General features: G+C 41.9%; 1 protein-coding gene across 1 annotated transcript in view; it reads right to left on the bottom strand.

Annotated features, from left to right (window-relative positions):
• The window catches only part of NPAS2 (neuronal PAS domain protein 2), a 165,398-nt gene that overhangs the window by 66,057 nt on the left and 79,044 nt on the right, over window positions 1-20,297 (bottom strand). The window contains exon 5 of the mRNA XM_044262218.1: window positions 3,700-3,848. Within this exon, the coding sequence (XP_044118153.1) occupies window positions 3,700-3,848 (149 nt within the window). The remainder of the gene's footprint in view (window positions 1-3,699; window positions 3,849-20,297) is intronic.

Genomic DNA, 20,297 nt, shown 5'->3' with positions numbered 1-20,297 from the left:
CAGAAGACATTTTCAAAATTCCAGACACACCTTAGGCTTGTAGTGAATGACTTCCCGTGTCTCTGCAGAATGTCATGTATTTTTCAGCATTTCCCGATACTGGAGTACAATGTGTCAGACAAATACATGTTACTTAGTTGCTTTTAAAGTCAGAATTTATTCTTCTCAAACCTTTTCTGGATGATCTATCCCTTGCTTGTTTCTGCAACTACCTTCTACTGAAGATGTTATTCGCGTTTGTAAATTTTTTTTTAAGATTTTGTTTATTTATTTGATAGAAAGAGAGAGAGTACTATTAAAAACTTGGCATCTGGAGGCAGACTGCCTTGTATAGATTCCTTACCATGCTGGCAGTCTAACTTGGGTGAGTGGCCTAACATCTCTGTGCCTTGGTTGTCTCACTTGTGAAATATTAACTTAGGTGAGCTGCTGTGAAGCTCACATGTGTTCCTATACAAGAATCCTTAGAACAATGCCTGCCTGGCTCACAGGGAGCCCTGAATAGATGCTGACCATGGTGTTTTCTGCTCTACTGCGGATGCTTGTGGAGTTCACGTCCACTTGGATTATAATTGAAGTTATTGTTTGTTTTTATTTTTGATTTAATCCAAATTTTGATCTAACCGCTGTATTCCTCCATAAAATCTTTGATGAATTTTCTGCTTTCTTTGGAACGTAAAATCACAGAAGATGAGTGAGATCCACAGGTGATCAGGGTTGCCTTTGAGGGGGCTGTGCAAAGTAGGCTTTAGTCTCATAAAAAAGGTGAAGTAGAGATGGACACTCCTGGTGTTAGGAGGCCGCATTTCTGCTGACTGATGCTTTCCAGGTCCCAATTTGACAATTCTGTAATTCTGCAGCGGACAGAGCCCAGCATAAATGTCACACTGATGAACTTGATCCCAGCTGTCCTATTTAACAGCTGTCCTGCTTCTCAGTGGCACTGACCTAGTTTGAGTAATTTGTGCAAAATATCTTAGTAATCCAACCAACCTGCTATTTCACTTAGCCAAATCATCATTTAGGAAACATAACCATTCTGATGAAATTACTGGGGCAGTCGAATACTGCTACAACACTTTGTTCCAATCCAGCTTGACTATTCTTCCCTGACTTTTAACAAAAGCAATTAACATATTCTTTACACTCCCCTGGGCAGCTTTGGAAGAAAAAAAGGAGGTTTATCATTACTGTCATCTTTTTAATAGGTATATGAAATTATTAAAGAATCAATAAAAGAATAGAAAGTATAATGAAACTTTCTAATGTCCTAGCTGTGCCCTCTTCCATGAAATCATCTTGTCTAGGAAGATGTTCTATGAAAGAGAAGCATCACTGTAAGCACAGAAGAATCATAATTATCTCCTCAATAACCTGACATTTCTAACTTTATTATGTTTGGTGTCATGGTTAAGGGGAAAAATAGAGAATTCTACTCTTCTTGCTTGTTAATATCTACTGAACCCTCTTAACCCCCGCTCCAATTTATTTATTTATTTATTTATTGTACCATCCACAGGTGAGCAGCAGGGTAGGGTGGTCGGTGCTAAGAGGTAAAAGGGTTTAAAGGAAAAAGGTAAAAGGGAGAGAGGGTGATTTGAGAAAGACTTAAGTTCAAGGATAGAGTCAAGTGGTAACTTCATGTTATGGAATACTATATACCAATGAAAATGAACCAGCCACAACAATGGAAGAACAGATTAACCACATAAACATGGTGTTTATAATCTTATGATTCCATCTGAATAAGGTCCCAATAGCCCAACTCTAGTATTAGAAGTCAAAATAGAGATTACTTCTGGGGAAAGCACAGGTAATAGGAAGGAAGGGGCATCTACTGGAGAAGCTTGTACTTACCGAGTTATGTTTACTAATATACAATGTGATGAGTAATTCGATTGTGCAGTTATTATTTGTATATTTTCCGTAAGTATTAAAAAGCTTTTAAAAAGAAAGAAATGCTGGGATAATTGAATATCAACATGCAAAAGGATGAATTTCAACTCCCTGTCTTGTGCCTTGTACAAAAAAATAACTGAAAATGGATCAAATACCTAAATGCTCACCCTATAGCTTATATGCTTGATACTTAATCTAGGGCTTAAAACTAAAAAACTCTTAGAAGAAAACATAGGTGATGCAAATATTCATATGCTTAGATTAGACAATGGTTTCTTAGATAAGATACCTAAGACACACACAACCAAGCACAACAAAAAAAGATAATTGGGCTTCAAACTTGGAAACATTTGTGTGTCAAAGGACGTCGGTAAAAAAGTGAAAGAGACTGGGGGGAAATATTTGCAAATTATATATCTGATAAGGGTCTGGTATCCAGAATATATGAAGAACTCAGCAACAAAAAGATAGATAATCCAATTAAACCATGGACAAAGGATTTGAATAGACATTTCACTAAAGAAGATATATGAATGGCCAGTAAGTTCATGAAAAGCTCAACACTATTAATCTTTAGGGAAATGCAAATCAAAACCATAATGAGATAATTGCTTCATACTCCTTAGGAAGGCTATAATAAAACACCACACACACACACACACACACACACACACACACATATCAGACAATAACAAGTGTTGGTGAGGATGTGGAGAAATTGAAACCCTTATACATGGCTTCTGGGAGTATAAAACTGTCCAGCTGCTACAGAAACCAGTTTGCAGTTCCTCAAAAAGTTGAACTTGAGTTACCCTGGACTGAGCAATTCTAATCCTAGATATAAGTCCAAGAGAACTGAAAATATATAACCATGCAAAGAACCGTACATGAAGCATTATTCATACTGGTTAAAGAGTAGAAACAACCCAAAAGCCATCAACTGATACATGGCTAAGCAGAATGTGATATAGCCATACAATAGATATTATTGGCCATAATGTGGAGTAAAACACAAGTGCTTGCTAAAATATGAATGCTAAGTGAAAGAAGCCAGAAACCAAGGACCACATACTGGATGGTCCCATTTGTAGGAAATGTCTGGACTAGGCAAATCTAGAAGGAGTGAAAGTAGTTGAGTGATTGTCAGGATTTGGAGGGAGGGGAAATGGGCAGTGACCACTTTATGGGATGAGAAAATTAGTATTAATGGTGGCACAGCCTTTTGGATACACTTAAAACCGTTGAATTATAAACTTTATAATGGCGAATTTTATGGCACATGAATTATCTCTCAATCAAAAAAATGGATTTAAAGTAAATAAATTCCTGATTTTCAGTGTATTTTTCCCATGGCGTACCTCAGAAGGCCAAAGAGTTCAGGGGCCGTGGCGGGGGGGGAGGTTGGAGAAACCAGTCCACTCTGGTGGAAGAATTCATTTGGAAAATGAATTCTTGGGCATTGCTTCTTTTCCGAGCTGAATGAAAAATGCTTGCTGCAGACATTTTTAATCAAGACACTCCCACGGTTAACGTCACTCCACTTAGGCTGGGTGTTACCTGTGAGGCTGCTTTGGATTCTCTCCTCTGGCTAATAAAACAATTTGGGAGGAGAGTGTCCTTTCCCAAACCTGCTGGAGGTGGGATATTAAAGAGGGTGGAGTGCCTTTGCAGGAGAAAGCCCATGGCTGATGAGATAGGGCTTTGCTGGAAAGAGAGAGCCAAGCAGAAGACTAGCCTGATGCACTCATCACCAAAAAAGGGCAGGAATAAAATAAAAATGGAGATGAACGGAACCTTTACCATTGTGTTTCTGCAAAAATCCAATGACTTTTTCCAGCACGGTGGTTTTGTCCATTTTCCGCGTATTGCCAGGGAGCATGGAGCTAAGTTCTTTGATGAGAACATTGAACTGGTCCCGACGCTTCTTCTCAGACTTGTTTCGAGAAGCTCTGTAAACACAGAACACACAGGTTACTGGAACATTCCACTCCATAAAGGCTTTATTATGAAATGGAGGTACTTTCCAACGGAGTGTGTTCTGTTGTGATCATCTTATCAGAACCCTTTCAGGGAAAGTAACGTTCGCCACATTTCAGAGTTGGGTAATGGGGACAAAAAAATGTTTTTCCAGACTCTTGGCCACAAAGACAGACAGTGTTAATAAGCAAGTTCTGACTCAGATGCAAAACCTTACACAGATTAGCTCTGTTGCCAGATGCTGCTTGCTCTGACTTCATGGAGCTTTAAACTTCAGAGAGCAAATGACATGCTGTGTACACGGCTGCAGCCCACAGGGTTTTGCTCTGAAAGCCCTTTCCTAGGCTCTAACCATGTCCCCTCCACCCCAGAGCATGCAGCCCTCAGCATCAAGTTACAAGGGTAAGCCAGGTGCCCTGAGTGTCTGGCAGAGAGCTGTGCCACACAGGGCATATGTCCTGGCCTCTGCCCCAGAGCTCATCATCCTGTGGGGAGACAAGGCACATCCCACACGAAAATGACTGCAAAACCGTGCTCAACCTGGGGCCAACGTATGACAGAGAGCGCGTACGGCTGTCAAGCTGCTAAGCAGATGAACCTTTGACAAGATGACACAGAGGAGCCTTATATGCATAATACTTAAGAAGCCAATCTGAAAAGACTACATACTGCACAGGTTCCAAATATATGACATTCTGGAAAAGGCAAAACTATGGAGACAGTGAGAAGATCAGTGGGCTAGGGTTGGATAAATAGGTGGGGTACAGAGGGTTTTTAGGGCAGTGAAATGCCTTGTATGATATGATCATGGTGGACCCACATCATCTTACATTTGGCCAAACTCACACAATATCCAACACCAAGAGTGGGTGCTGATGTCAAGTGTGGGCTCTAGGGGGTAGTGATGTGTCAGTGTGGGTTCATCCACTGTATCCACTGGGGGCTGTTGGTAATGGAGAGGCTGTCGGTACACAGGGGCAGGGGATATATGGGGGCTCTCTGTACCTTCTGCTTGGTTTTTCTGTGAACTTACACCTACTCTAAAAAAAAAAAAATAAAGTCTATTTTAAAAACGACACACTACACTGCACATCTACAGAGAGATCAAAGTAGAGCCACTTGGCTTGAGGGGAGGGAACCTCTGAGCAAGCCTGGGGTCCTCAGGAACTGGAACAGGAAAACACCCTATATGGGCCATTCTATAGACAGTCAAACAAGGAGCATGTGTCGCAGGAAGCCTGCCCTTGCCCTGGGAAGCAGCACCACTCTAGAGGCCTTGATCTTTAACGGCACACCACAGACCAAGTGGCTGGCTCTCCACCCCATGGGACTAGCCCCTTATCAGCAGTCAATTTAACCGAAGGTGATCGAAAGTGGACTCAACCTTTCTCATTTCATCCAGGATGGACTTGTTCCACAGTCAGCTCACTGGGAGGACAGGGGCCTCAGCTGCGGGGCCCATCGAACTGATCTACCCGCTGCTCTCAGCACCCTGGAGCCTGGCATCAAGAGGCCCAGGGCAGCGGATCACTTATCACGAGGCTACTGGCCAACGCACAGTCAGGACAGGGTGCTGGTGGCTTGTGACAGTTCAGCAAATTCCCATCAGAGGCCTGCACCTCCTTTGGGGTCGGTATCCACACGGACAAGTATCAGTGTCAATAAAGATTCTGCTTCCCCAAACAGCCCCTGAAAATATAGGGACACAGGGCAAATATCCTCTTCTCAGATGTCATAGGGCCATAACCACCCTGCTTGTCTCTACTAAGGACACACGACCTGCCTTTAATTCAACACACCCGTTGGCAAGCTGTCCTTTGTGATTATATCTTGGTTTGGGTTCTTTCCTGATAATACCTGAGGCAATTCTTCAAAGCCTACCTCAAGTGTGTGATCACCACCCATGCATAACCATCTCCTTTTCCTGACTTTTCCCTCATTCCTAACCTTCTTGGATTTGGGGGAGGACCTGACACCCTTAAAGGGTTCCTACAAAGGCCTCATTCCTAGCCAAGTAACCACCCTCATATATGTCTTCTCAGAGTCACAGACTGAATGCAGGTGTCCAAGGAACACACTAAGGTAGCTTTTGCGAGTCTAGGGCAAAAAGCATTATGTTCAAACACACAGGAGAGAAGAAAGGAACCTTTTAACTTTCCGAGTGACTGTCTATGCATTATAAATAATTTTTTGGCCTAGATTTGAAAGAATGACATGAGCCTTCTTAGCCAAAAAAAGCTCTGCTCCTGTCCTAGTTTGCCCATTATAAATTATTTGTGAGCCGATAACACCCAGCTCATTATTACTCTGTTCTCTTCTTCAATGGGTGTAATGACAACCAACATGGCCTGGCAGAGAATACGATGAAGGCTTATATCATTAGTGACAGAAACACAAGCTTGTTTCCGTCAGCCTCCGCCTGAGACACACTATGGTGCCCACTGGAAATCGGTCACTGTCAGCTGGATCTGTGGCTCTGAGGCAAGAGAAAGAAAATGAGCCTCGAATGACCTTATTTCCGATAAGGAGGTCGTCTTGGCAGGCCCCGAGACACCACGCAGAAAGCACTGGGACAATCAGCTGAAAGACCCCTCATCAGCCTCTGGCTTTGATTTTTTCTTCACGTCATTATTTACATTCAGTAAAATCCAGCTATTTGAAGTGTACGGTTCAATGAATTTTGGTAATTGTGTAACCACCACCCAAACTCAGAGACCAAACCATTCCCTCGTCCTGAAAGGTATTCTCCTGTGTCTCTCTGGTTGATCTCCCCTTGAGGACAGCCACAGGAAACCAGTGATCTGCTGTCACATTAGTTTTGCCATTTTTAGAATTTCATGTAAATAGAATCAGACAGCATATAGTCTTGAATGTGCAGTTAGCATTAGGTTTTTGAGATTCATCTGTGTTGTCGTACACATGAATATTCCTTTTGACGGCTGAGTAGTATTCCATGGGGTTGTTTCCAGTTCAGGTGGATGGAGAATAATGCTGATCGGAGAATTGACATCCATGTCTCTACATAGACATGGGCACACATTTCTCTTGGGTAAATACATAGGTGTGAAATTGCTGAGTCATAGTCTTACTATATGTTCCCTGTGATTAGATCCCGCCATGCGGTTATGCCAAGTGGCTGGACTGTGTCTACGTGTCCACCAGCAACCTAGAAGGGCTTGTGCTCCTCCAGACTTGCCAACCTGTGGTATTGTCAGTCTCTTCTCACCTCAGGCATTGTGATGTTTCCTCATTGTAGTTTTAATTTGCAGTTTTCTGATTTAGTTTGCATTTCCTGATGACTAATGACACTGGACACCCCTTCACATGCTTCATGTTGTTTCGTATATGTTCTTTTGTGAAATGTCTGCTCAAATCTTCAATGGGGTTGTTTGTCTTATTGAATTGAAGAGAGAGAGGACGGAGGGACAGAAAGAAAGGAGGGATGGAAGGGAAGAGGTGTGTGGGTGTGGGTGTTTGTGTGTGCGTGTGCATGTGTGTGGGTGTGTTAAATACACGTCTATACAAGCCTGACCCTTTGGTTTTGAATGCAGGGCTCAAAAAGCCCCAGGTGATCTTTTCTGGGGTCCCCAAGGGACAATGGTTCCATTGATAACATTTGTCGGGCACTTACTAATGTAACGGGCACCATTTTAAATGCTTTACTTCTGTTAATTACTTTCATCCTTGCAATGACCCTTGAAAATAGATGCTCTAATTCCCAGTTCACAGATGAAATAGCAGAGGCACTGAGATGTTGTGTGACTCACTGAAGTCACATGACCAGGAAGTGGTGGAGCTGGCTGACCTGTGTGCCCGTGCTGTGAAGCAGTGCAGTCCCCTGTCTCCTCCAGCTCCCTCCAGAACCATCACCAAGCTATCTGTTACGGAGCCATGCACCAGTGCTCTGGGAACACAGAACTAAGAGTGACAAATTCTGGCTGCTTGAGGTTATAGCTTAGAAACTAAACATCTTCTGCAGAAAAATGGCATTGCATGCTAATGGGATGATGGTGTTTGTGTTCAGGGAAGAATACTGCAGAAAAATACTGGAGAAAATACTAAAAACAGCCAACTGAAAGAAGCTTAGAGTCTAGAGGAATAGAGGCAAGTCACACATCAGGGGCAATGTTTTAAGGGTTAGGTGAGAAGTTTAGACAAACTGCCAAAGGAATTCACAAGGGAAGGAGAGCAGCCATGCCAGGGGGTCAGGGAAGCATCCAGGGAAGGGGCTGACGCAAGGTGGCCTGGGGGGGGCGGGCAGGTTGTGGGGACAAAACCAATGAAGAGGTGCATTGTCAGCTTTGACAGAACAGTTGGAGATGTGGGAAAGTAAAGTGAGAGAGGGGACAAAAAGAGTGAGGCCAGCCACAGTGTCTAGAATCCAGTATAGGCGATCTGGTCTCGGCTTGTGGATGAGTTCGGGACAGGGCACCGATGGGCAGTCTGAGGGAGAGAGAAAAGGTCAGGACATCAGGAGAAAGGGGAGAGGGACCCTGCTCAGGGGTAAGTGAGCAAATACTGACAGGAGGTAAGGGTGGCCGGGCACAGTACCACAGTGCCCTGCGTGGCTGCGGGCTGTGCTCCCCGGCTCCGTACTAACCAAACCTCCTTTGACAAGCACCAGGGAGAAAGCGGGCCTCAGAGGCAAAAAGAGCCTCACCTGAATTTCATTTGTCTAAGGAAAAGTAATGCTGTTGATACATACCTTTAAAAGTCCTACTCGCAAAATGAACATACAGTAAACGTAACCTTTTCTTTTGGGCACAGTTCTATAAATTTTCACACACGTGTAAATTCGTGTAACCAGCATCACAGCCAAGAGACAGAAGAGTTCCCTCTAAAGCTCCTTCATTCCTTCCACATCTGTAACCCCAGGCAACCCCTGTCCTGTTCTCCATTACCATGCTCTCTCTTCTGGAATGTCATAGAAATACAACCATATAGCACATAATCCCTGAGCCTGGCTTCTTCTACCCACAGAAATGTCTTTGGGATTCATTCAGATTACTATGCCTATCAGCACCTTGCCCCTTCTTAGTGCTGAGCACCGGTTTTCTATCATATGGATGTCCCACAGCTGGTCTATCCATTCATCTGTGAAGGAAATTCAGGTTGTTTCCCATTTTTTTTTTTGGTGGTTATGACTAGAGCTGCTGTATACATTTGTGTACAGGTTTTTTTTTTTTGGGTGTGGACATAAGTTTTCAGCTCTCTGAAAAGAGTAATCTGGGTCCTATGGAAAATGTACATCTAACTTCATAAGAAACTTCGAAGTTGTTTCCCACAGTGGCTTTGCTACCTCCTCACCAGCCACGTAGGAGGGATCCAGATGTTCTATGTCCTCAAGGGGAGTTAGTATTGTCAGTACTTGTAATTTAGCTAATCTAAAAGATATGCAGTATTATCTCACTGGGGCTTAAATTTGCATTTATCTAATGGCTAATGATGTTCTCTCTCTTTTTTTTTTTTTTTGGCCATCTGTATATCTTCTTTGGTGAAGCATCTGCTCAGGTCTTTTGCCCATTTCTAAATTGGGCTTTTTATCTCCTTACTGTTGAGGGCTGGGCATCCTTTACATATTCTGACGCCAGTCTTTTGTCCGACATACGATTTGTCACTAGTTTCTCACAGCCTGGCTTTTTATTCCCTTAATGGTGTCTTTCACAGAGTCAAAATTTCTCATTTTGATGAAGTTCAATTTCACAATTTATTTCTTTTGTAGATTGTGTTTTGATGTCAGGTCTGGGCACCCTCTGCCCAGCCGCAGGCTCCTGTAGAGACCATAGAGATGCTCCTCCTGGAGCTCTTCACAGTTCACGTGTCACGATCCACTTGGAGCTCATTATTTTTATAATATGTAAGGTTTTTATTTTTTTAAGATTTTTATTTATTTATTTGACAGACAGAGATCACAAGTAGGCAGAGAGTCAGGCAGAGAGAGAGAGAGGAGGAAGCAGGCTCCCCACTGAGCAGAGAGCCTGATGCGGGGCTCGATCCCAGGACCCTGGGATCATGACCTGAGCCAAAGGCAGAGGCTTTAAACCCACTGAGCCACCCAGGTGCCCCTATAATATGTAAGGTTTTGGTTGAAGTTTGTTTGTATGTTGTTGTCCAGTTGTCAACTCCATGAAAGAAAAGACATTTCTACATGGGGTTACCTTTGAACCTATGTAAAAAATCACTTCATCATATTTCTGTGGGTCAGTTTCTGGGTTCTCGATTCTCTATTCTATCTCATTGACCTATGTTTGGATCGATTCCTCCACCAACACCATGCTGTCTCCATTATTGCAGCTTTATAATAAGTCTTAAAATCAGATAATGTGATTCCTCTAATCAGATAAAGTTGTTCCTCTTTTTCAAAATTATTTTTCAAAACTATTTTAGTTTCTCTGTCTTTCCATTACATTTTACAATTAGTTGTGTATATCTACAAAGAGTTCTGTTGGGATTTTGAATGGAATTGCTTTAAATCTATGGACCAATTTGGGAAAATTTGGTATCTTTATTCTGTAGAGTCTTCCAGCCATAAACACAAGACAACTTTCTATTTATTCAGGTCTCTCTGATTTCTACTATGGGCATTTTGAAATTTTCACATAGGTAACTCACATATGTCTTATTCAATTCATACCTAAGTATTTCATTCTTTTGGATTGGTTATAAGCTGCGTTGTGTTTTTTTTTTTTTTTTTAGATTTTATTTATTTATTTGACAGACAGAGATCACAAGTAGGCAGAGAAGCAGGCAGAGAGAGAGGAAGGGAAGCAGGCCCCCCGCCGAGCAGAGAGCCCGATGTGGGACTCGATCCCAGGACCCCGAGATCATGACCCGAGCCGAAGGCAGCGGCCCAACCCACTGAGCCACCCAGGCGCCCTGTGTTCTTAATATCAGTTTCTAATAGTTCACTATTGGCCTACAGAAAGGTGATTCATTTGTGTGTTGACCTTGTATCCTGTGATCTTGCTAAATTAACTTATTAGTTATAGAAGTATATTTGTTTTGCTAAGTCTCTTGGGATGTTCTATATATAAACATGTCATTTGTCAATAAGGGAAGCATTATTTCCTTTTTTCCAATCAATGTGTCTTTGATTTCTTTTATGGTCTTATTGCTTTAGCTAAGACATGCAGTATGACATTGAACAGGAGTGTTGACAGCAGACACCTTTGTCTTATTCCCCATCCTAGGGGAACACATTCAATCTTTTGCCAGTAAGTATATCAGCTGTAGGTTTTATGTAAATGTCCTTTATCAGGTTAAGGAAATTCTCTCCTATTCCTAGTTTTCTGGGAGTTTATAACAAAAATACAAGTTGAATTCTGTCAAAACCTTTTTCTACTTCATTGAAAACAATCCTGTGGTTTTGGTTTTTCTTCTTTACCCTGATAACTTGATGGATGACAATGACTGAACAGCCTGTCATTCCCTGGATAAAACTCTATTTGGTCATGTTGTATTTTACATGTATGTGTATGATATATGTATATATTACACACATATACTTGTTAATGTTTTGTTGAGGATTTTTACATTTGTGTTCATGAAGGATATTTGTCTGTAGTTTTCTTTTCTTGTACTCCCCACCGCCCCACTCCAGGTAATGAGAATCTCAGAAAATAAGTTAGGAAGTATTTCCTCCTCTTAACTTACTGGAAAGGACTGTGTAAAATTGGTGATATTTTTCTTTTAATATTTGGCAGAATTCCAAACATTGATGGTTTAATGGTTCCCAGTGGAACCATCTGGGTCTGAGATTTCTTTTTCAGAAGATTTTTAACTACAAATTCAATTTCTTTATTTGGGACAGTTTAGGCTTTCCATTTCACCTTGTAGGAGTTTTACCTCTAATCTAAGTTGCCAACTTTACATGGATACAGTTGTTTATAGTATTCCCTTATGGCCCCTTTAATGTCTGAAGAGTGTGTGATAATATCTCCTTTTTTATTTCTGTTATTGGTAATTTGTGTTTTCTTTTCGGTCATTCTTGCAAAAGACTTACCATCCTTATTGGTTTTCTTTTAAATCACCTTTTGGTTTTTCTCTATTATTTTTCTGTTTTTTCAATCTTATTGATTTATGCTCTTATAATTTTCATTCTTCTTTTTGTTTTGAATTTATTTTGCTCTGCTGTTTATAGTTTCTTAAAGTAGAAGCATAGTTACTGATTTGAGACATTTACTCTTTTTCACTATAACCATTTAATGCTATAGATTTTCCTCTAAGCACTGCTTTAGCTGCAACCTACAAGTATTAATATGTGGTATTTTTATTTTTGTTCAGTTCAAAATATTTTCTAAAATTCCTTGAGACTTCCTCTCTAATCTTTGAATTACTTAGAAGCCATACTGTTAATTTCCAAGTTTTAGAGATATTGTTCTTGCCATCTTTCTGTTTGTATTTAATTTCATTCATCTAGACTTCTTTACATTTATTTTGTGAAACGGGATTTAGTGAGTGTTCAATATGTACTTGAAAAGAGTGTGTATTCTGCTATTTTTTAGTGGAGTGTTCTATAAATGTCAAGCAGTTCCTATTAGTTGATGGTGTTTTTCAGTTCTTCTAAACCCTTGCTGAATTTCTATCTACTAATTCTACTACTGATAAGCATATTAAAGACACATTTCAGTTCCTTATGCTGTACTTCATGCATTTTGGAGCTCTGTTGTTAGGTATATACACATTCAGAATTGTTATATGTTCTTGGTAAACTGACTATCATTATGTATGCCACTCTTTATTCCTGGTAAATTTTTGCTCTGAAATCTACTTTATTTTATATTTTATATTAATACAATCACTCTGGCTTTCTTTTCATTAATGTCTGTGTGGTATATCATTTCCCACAGTTTTACTTTGAGCCTATTATATCATCATATTTTAAGCAAATACTTTGTGAACAGCATATGGTTAAGTCATTAAAGAAATTTACTCTGACACTCTCTTTTAGTTGGCATGTTTAGATCACTTAGAGTTCATGGGATTATATGTTTGGATTTAGGTGTACCATTTTACCGTTTTCTGTTTTGTTTTACTTTCATTCTTTGTTTTTTGTTGTTGTTTTCTATTTTTCTTATCTTGCCATCTTTTGGATTCTTTATTTCATTTTATTTAATTTAAAAAAGTATTTCATTTTAGTCTATCATGTTTTTATTTACTACAGTTCCTTGTATAGTGTCTAGTAATCACTCTATGGATTACAATATAAAAACTTATCATTTCATGGCCAACTTAAACTATTTTACCATTTCAAGTAGGATGTAGAAACTTTATTCCATTTAGTTCCCTATATCCTCCCTCCCTTTATGTTGTAGTTATCTTATGCACGATATCTACGTATGCTGAATCATGTCAGATTATGTTACTTTTCCCAAATGTCAGACTATCTATTCTATGTATCCAGATATCTACCATTTCTGTTATTCTTCATCTATATCTCTTATCCCAAGCTTCCATCTGGTATCATTTCCTTTCTGTTAGAAAAACTTCCTTAGAAATTCTTTCAGAGCAGGTCTACTGATAAAAAAAAACTTTTAGTGATTTTTTTTAAAAGATTTTATTTATTTATTTGACAGAGAGAGATGACAAGCAGGCAGAGAGGCAGGCAGAGAGAGAGGAGGAAGTAGGCTCCCTGCTGAGCAGAGAGCCCGATGCGGGGCTCGATCCCAGGACCCTGAGATCATGACCTGAGCTGAAGGCAGTGGCTTTAACCCACTGAGCCACGCAGGCGCCCCAGTGATTTTTTTTAATTAAAATTTTTTCTTTATTTATTCGACAGACAAGAGATCACAGGTAAGCAGAGAGGCAGGCGGCGGGGTGGGGGGCGGGAAGCAGGCTTCCCGCTGTGCAGAGAGCCCGATGCAGGACTCCATCCCAGGACCCCAAGACCATGACCTGAGCCGAAGGCAGAGGCTTAACCCACTGAGCCACCCAGGTGCCCCGTTTTTTGTTTTTGTTTTTGTTTTTTTTTTCTTTTGAAAATGTCCTCACTGACCTTCATTTCTGATGGATATTTTTACTGGATCTAGAAATCTGGGCTAATGTTTCTTTTCCTTCAACTTTTAAAAAATACCCTGTCACTACCAGATGGCTTCCATGGTTTCTGATAAGAAATCCATGGTGCTATTTAGATTTGTCCTATGTAGCTGGTCTTAGCTCTTGAGTGGTGGTCTGTCCTGTAGTTCAGATCTGAAAGGCTATGGTACATTAAGGTCAGACCCATGCATATTCAGTTTGGTGGTGAGCTCAGATCTCATAACCCTCTTTATATGGTCACTTCCCTGAGCTACTTCTTCTCAGATCTCTGCCCAGTATTTTTTTGGTTCCCATGGCTCCCTTTTTGTTCCTCTAGTCAGAAAGCTGGTTCTTAAATAATCCAATCATGAAATGAGCAGAGGACATGAACAGACATTTCTGCAAAGATGACATCCAGATGGCCAACAGACACATGAAAAAATGCTCCACATCACTCAGCATCAGGGAAATACAAATCAAAACCACAATGAGATACCACCTCACACCAGTCAGAATGGCTAAAATTAACAAGTCCGGAAATGACAGATGCTGGTGAGGATGTAGAGAAAGGGGAACCCTCCTATACTGTTGGTGGGAATGCAAGCTGGTGCAACCATTCTGGAAAACAGCATGGAGGTTCCTCAAAAAGTTGAAAATAGAGCTACCCTATGACCCAGCAATTGCACTACTGGGTATTTACCCTAAAGATACAAATGTAGTGGTCTGAATGGGCACATGCACCCAAATGTTTATAGCAGCAATGTCCACGATAGCCAAACTATGGAAAGAACCTAGCTGTCCATCAACAGATGGATGCACAACAGATGGATGTGGTATATATATACTATGGAATACCATGCAGGCATCAAAAGAAATGAAATCTTGCCATTTGCGATGATGTGGATGGAACTAGAGGGTATCATGCTTAGCGAAATAAGTCAATCAGAGAAAGACAACTATCATATGATCTCTCTGATATGAGGAAATGGAGAAGCAACTTGGGGAGTTCGGGGGGTAGGAAAAGAAGAAATGAAACAAGATGGGATCAGGAGGGAGACAAACCATAAGAGACTCTTAATCTCACAAAACAAACTGAGAGTTGCCAGGGGGAGGAGGGTAGGGAGAGGGTGGTTGGGTTATGGACATTGGCATGAGTGTGTCACTTTGATGTGATTTAACATTAAAAAAGTATCAAAAGGAAACTATACTGCATATCAACATGGAGTTTACTAAATCAATCAAACTATTCTTCCTACCCATTGAGGGTAACTTGGGCATCCACACTGGCCCGGCTAGGGCACACGTGGTGAGGGACAGAGGTATAGGCTCCCAGAGCTCTGGAATTCCATAGGGTTATTGTACCTGCTGTTCAGGAGCTACGTGAGATTTAGCACAGCAGCCTGCATTCTTACAAGGTGACCTTGCTTATGGTATATCAAGGGGACTTAAGGAAGGAGAGGCACTGTGGAAAGGAAGGTGGGAGAGGACCATGGTTCCAAGGTCAGGTGTTGTGGAAGGGGAACACGCATGTATACACACATGTACACACACAAACACACCCCTCTTTCATTTTCCAATAGTTGGAACCTTGAAGGTCCTTCTGTTTCAGGGGATTTCATGAGGCATACTATATAAACCATGCTCAAGGTTTCTCTCTCCTCCTTGGTGAGGGGATGATCACAGATGTGGATATTTAGTGTGCAAGACTGGGCTTTACACTCAACCACTCAAGAAGGATAGCTGTAGCTGGGTGGGGAGCAGGTCCTTTTGAGACGCTTATGGCACAGGCCAGGAAGGAAGATGCTCATGTCTTACCCTCCTAGGAGAGGCCCCACGGCAGGAATAGGGAGTTTGGGCAGGCAGCTGAATGTAAACATGCTCTTATAGGTTTGTGTCCTCAGCTCTCTCTAAATTCACAAAGGCACACGACAGTGGTGCAGTTACATTTTATATGTGACCCAAAATCCTGGGTTTCCCTAAAGGGAAGAGATGAAAAATCATTGTATCAGAACTTCTGATCTGTGAACTAGATCAAGAATAAAGATAAAGTCGGTGAAAAGAGGAAAAAATTACTATCATCACGAGGGGACTCTTCCTTTTAACTTACTTCATGTGCAGACAGGTTGGGCTGGTGGGCATCTTCTGCTCAAGCCTCTCCAGCATCTAGAGAGACAGTATCTGTAACACCAGACACACTTCCATACTAGGATCCCTTCCTGTTAATCCCAAGGATGCCATCTTTTAAACTGGCCCCCACAAGTCTAGTTCTGTTAACTGAGTAGATAGAACATGCCAATGAGGGAAAAACAAATGCTTCTCTGAATCACACGTGGTTGGCCAAATGGAGTAAAAGCTGAAAAAATCAAATGCTACCCAATAAAGTTGGAAGGCAGTGGCCACAACTGGTGACAGAAGCAATGGTGGCTTGCCCGTGATGCTAAGTGCAGCTGGGTTTTTGAGTAAAAGGTATAACAATAGGTCTATAAGTACGCAGTTCTACGTAGAGTGACTTTTTCCTACAGAGAGTCTCCATGGGGAAAATGCGAAAGGCAATTTATGAGGTATATTAGTTTCACACTTACAGGTACCACTGGAAGTTAAAGAGTGGTTGGGGTAGCAGAGAATCAGGATGGTATAGCTTAGCTGACGGAGCATTAGACAAATTTCCAGAAAATGTGAGTTCTCGTCCTGGTTCTGCCACTTAAGCCTAGAGAGAGTGGGCAACGCATTCCCACCTCCACAGGTCTTAGGCTCCTTTTATAAAATAGTGAGGACAGTGATATGGTGATTTTAAACCAGAGAATTATAAAAATTTTTCTGAAATTCCTTCTCCATCAGAAGATGAGTTCTAAACCCCCCTTCCTCGAGTTGGGCTGGCTGACCTCAGTGACTTGCGTCTAGAGAACAGAACGCAGCACAAGGGAAATGCTTGACTTCCAAGGCCAGGTAGTAAGAGGATGCACAGCTCCCTTCTGGCTTTCTCACCCATGCATGATGCCCTGGAACCCAGTCACCTGTTGTGAGGAAGCCACTTCCACGTGGAAAGCCACAGTCCCAGATGACAGCCTACATCAACCACTAGCTATGGAAGAAAGCATGTCTTCGGTGGTTGCAGCTTACCATCTTTTTTTTTTTTTTAATAAGATTTATTTATTTATCTTAGAGAGAAAGAGAGATCTGTGCATATGTGCATGCATGGGGGCGGAGATGAGGAAAAGAATCTTAAGCAGACTCCCCGCTGAGCACACAGGGTGAGGCAGGTTCAATCCCATGACCCATGCTATCACAACCCCAACAGAAACCAAGAGTGAATGCTCAACTGACCAAGCCACCCGGGCACCCTTCCAGCCCAGCATCTTTGAGTTGCTCTAGCCGAGACCACAGGGAAGAGCATTCCCTGCCAGGCCGCACCCCAGCTAAAGGTCCATGGGCAAATGAATGCTGTCACTCTCATCTTTCCATTTTGGAGATGTTTGTTATACAACAACAGATATGCAGGAAGAGTTAATGCCTAAGGCAACGACTGGGTGATGCCCAAGAATCCTTCTAGACCAGGAATTCTGGAGTATCAAAACTGGGCTAATTTCACATTATAGGATGAGACAGAAACCGATCAGCATGCAGACTTGTTCTTTCAAACCCGAGAATTATAAACGGAGCAAAATGAACCTGTCTGTGAAGGCTTATCAGGATTGGGTCTTACACTTCTTTTGAAGTCTCCACCAAAGGTTTTGGGGAACTTGAAACACAGGGAGTGGTTGAGGAAGGATCCAATGTCCTCCACAGTAAGATAGTTGTATCCATGAAAGGTTAACTTCTATGAAGAATCAGTTAGGGTCTGATTAGCCGCATGAACAAAGACTTTAGAAGAGGATTCCTCTTAAAATTTGAAGGGCACTGTAGATAAACTAGATGGGAAATATGTCAGAATATCAACAGTGGCTCTCTCTAAGTAGCGATGGTTATGAATGAGCTTTGTTGACTTTTTTTTAAACATTTCACTGTTTTTCAAATGTTGTTTTGGTGTTTTTTCTTATGTAAGAAAATGTGCAACAATGATGGGAATAAAGTTGATAAAAGACAGTATTGGGCAAAGGGTGTTCCATGGAAAATCATGAAGAATTATTTAGAGAAAAAAGAAGGACTATGGCCAGAGAAGTTTATTTTGTTATTACTAGTCTAGGTTTGTTTTTTTTCTAGATAATTTTTAAAATTCACAGTTACCTAAAATAGAACAGACTTTGGGTTATTTGCTAATTGCCATCTTAGTATTTTGAATGGGCTAAGGAGCCCTGACACTCTCCAAAAGGGAGGAAAAAGTAGACAGTATGGCCCAAACTTATATTGGGGGGTATTTCTTCAGATTAGTGTTTACCATTCTTGGAAACTCTGTCATAAAGCAAGGTCCATTTAAGGTCAATGCAGACCTCCCCTGGGCCCAGGCCTGGGTCCTTGGAACAGGTACACACCTACTCATGTCCATGAGCCGGGCAGCCTCCTTCACCCCCAAACTGTGGGGGCTGGGGACACCACTGAGCTCAGGAGCTCTGTTCAAGGAGCGAATGTCACCTGGACGTGTGGAGATAGAAGTCACCCCACATGGTGCTAGATGGGTTAGGCTGGTGTTGCCCTCATCTCCTGGAGAATTCTGGAGTATATTTTGATTGGTGAAGAGTTTGTGGGGCTCAGCTGGTGCTATTCTTTTCTCCTGAGATGTAACAGGGACATCTTTACTCTTAACCAGAGTTATCAGAAAATGTCGAGGCCCAAATGGGAAGCTGGCCTAATTTTCTGGTGATTCTTACTTAACGGTCACACAGGGAGAATTTCACGGGAGCAAGCCTTAGGAACTTGTCACTGAAATTCTCAAAGGAATATTTAGCTTTTCCTGCAGAAAAGGAGCATGTTCAAAATGGTGGACTTCAGACCATCCTTTTTCAACTTAAAATTTATTGAAATGATCGAAGGGCTTTTAGTGAATTCCTTTTTGCCTCAGATGCTCCCTGAGGGTTCTGGGTGTCCCTAGGCTAGGGCTTTCCCAAGTTTCAAAGCCTACCAGGCACACAATTCTCCTTCGCCGAACAAAGTACCCCACCAGGGTAGAAACCAAGAGCCCCAAACAGAGGGAGGCCCCTTTTCCATTCTGCTGTTTACTGGGCCACAGTCAGAATTAGCATTCTGCTTGTGAGTATGGTTCTACTTTTTCCCTTTGTTTGGAATACAGAATCACTCATCTGGAAATTACAGGGTAATATGAATGAATCGTGTGTCCTGATATATCTACGTTCTTGCAAGGCCTGCTACTGCCTTAATCACCAAATAAACAGAAAGGAAGTCTCAAACATTCCTTCCTGCCATTTTTTCCACCCTGTCGGGGCTTACCATGATGTGCATAACTCCCCAGTCAAGAGCCTATGAAGGAAAATCCCAGCAAAATTAGCATGATCAGCTCCAGCTGGAAACATCAAGCCATCGTGAAGAGAGCCAGGCTTTTCATTCTGCACCGAGCCTGCACCCAGGGGCATCAGGAGAACTCCCACTTGGAGTTCTCCAAGTAGGCTACAACCTTCATGGACCAGAACAGCTTTTCCTTTCAGACCTACAGAATTTACATCCAGAGCAATGAAACAATAAAATGAGGCCAGTCTCCTCCTCTTAACCATATTCTTCTCCACGCAAGAGCACTTGGCTGAGAAACAGAGCTTATGAATTCTGATAATCACCTCAGCTCTGCTCAACACAGACGCTGCAGGATACATCTCTTCCTTTATGCTTGTTTTCCAGAATGCCTCTCTGCCTTACCTGAAGCCCTCTGAGGGCAGGATAACGTTGCATAGCCTCCTCATTTTCTTCCACTTGTTTAGTGTATTACTCAGGTAACAAATACGGACCGGAGGGTGACTGAATGGACTCAGTCATTGGTCCACATGCATAAATCACCCCTGGGGAAACCAGGAGAAATGAGCAGCCTCCCAGCGGCTGAGGCTTTTCCTTCTGCAACGCTGGCTTCTGCGAACGTGCACGTATGGGCTTCTTGGTTGCCGCCCTGGATCTCCCTCTTGCCTGACTTCAGCTTGTGTGTGCGAACCAGCATTCGCTGTAATGAGAACACCAAGAACTGGCTCCTTCTGCCTGACACTCTTCATTCTTATTAATAAAAGGCAGCAACGGCTCTAATCTCACCACACGTGTTCCCTCCTGCGACAAAAACATACGCAGTAATGGAAACAAAACTTTGTAGTTTTGTAGGAGATGATGTCACTTTAATGAATGCTGATGAACTAATCACTTAATATGGGACAGAAGGAAGAGTCCAACACGAACGAGTTTCGGGTTAGTGTTCCGTTCTCTCAAGAAATGAGGGAAGCCGTATTTATAATACTGCCAAGTCACAGACACTGGCTTTC

Source organism: Neovison vison, chromosome 8, assembly GCF_020171115.1.
Source record: "Neovison vison isolate M4711 chromosome 8, ASM_NN_V1, whole genome shotgun sequence".
Classification (NCBI taxonomy): Eukaryota; Metazoa; Chordata; class Mammalia; order Carnivora; family Mustelidae; genus Neogale; species Neogale vison.
The sequence above is the reverse complement of the archived record's forward strand: the minus strand, read 5'-3'. Positions and strand labels throughout refer to the sequence as shown.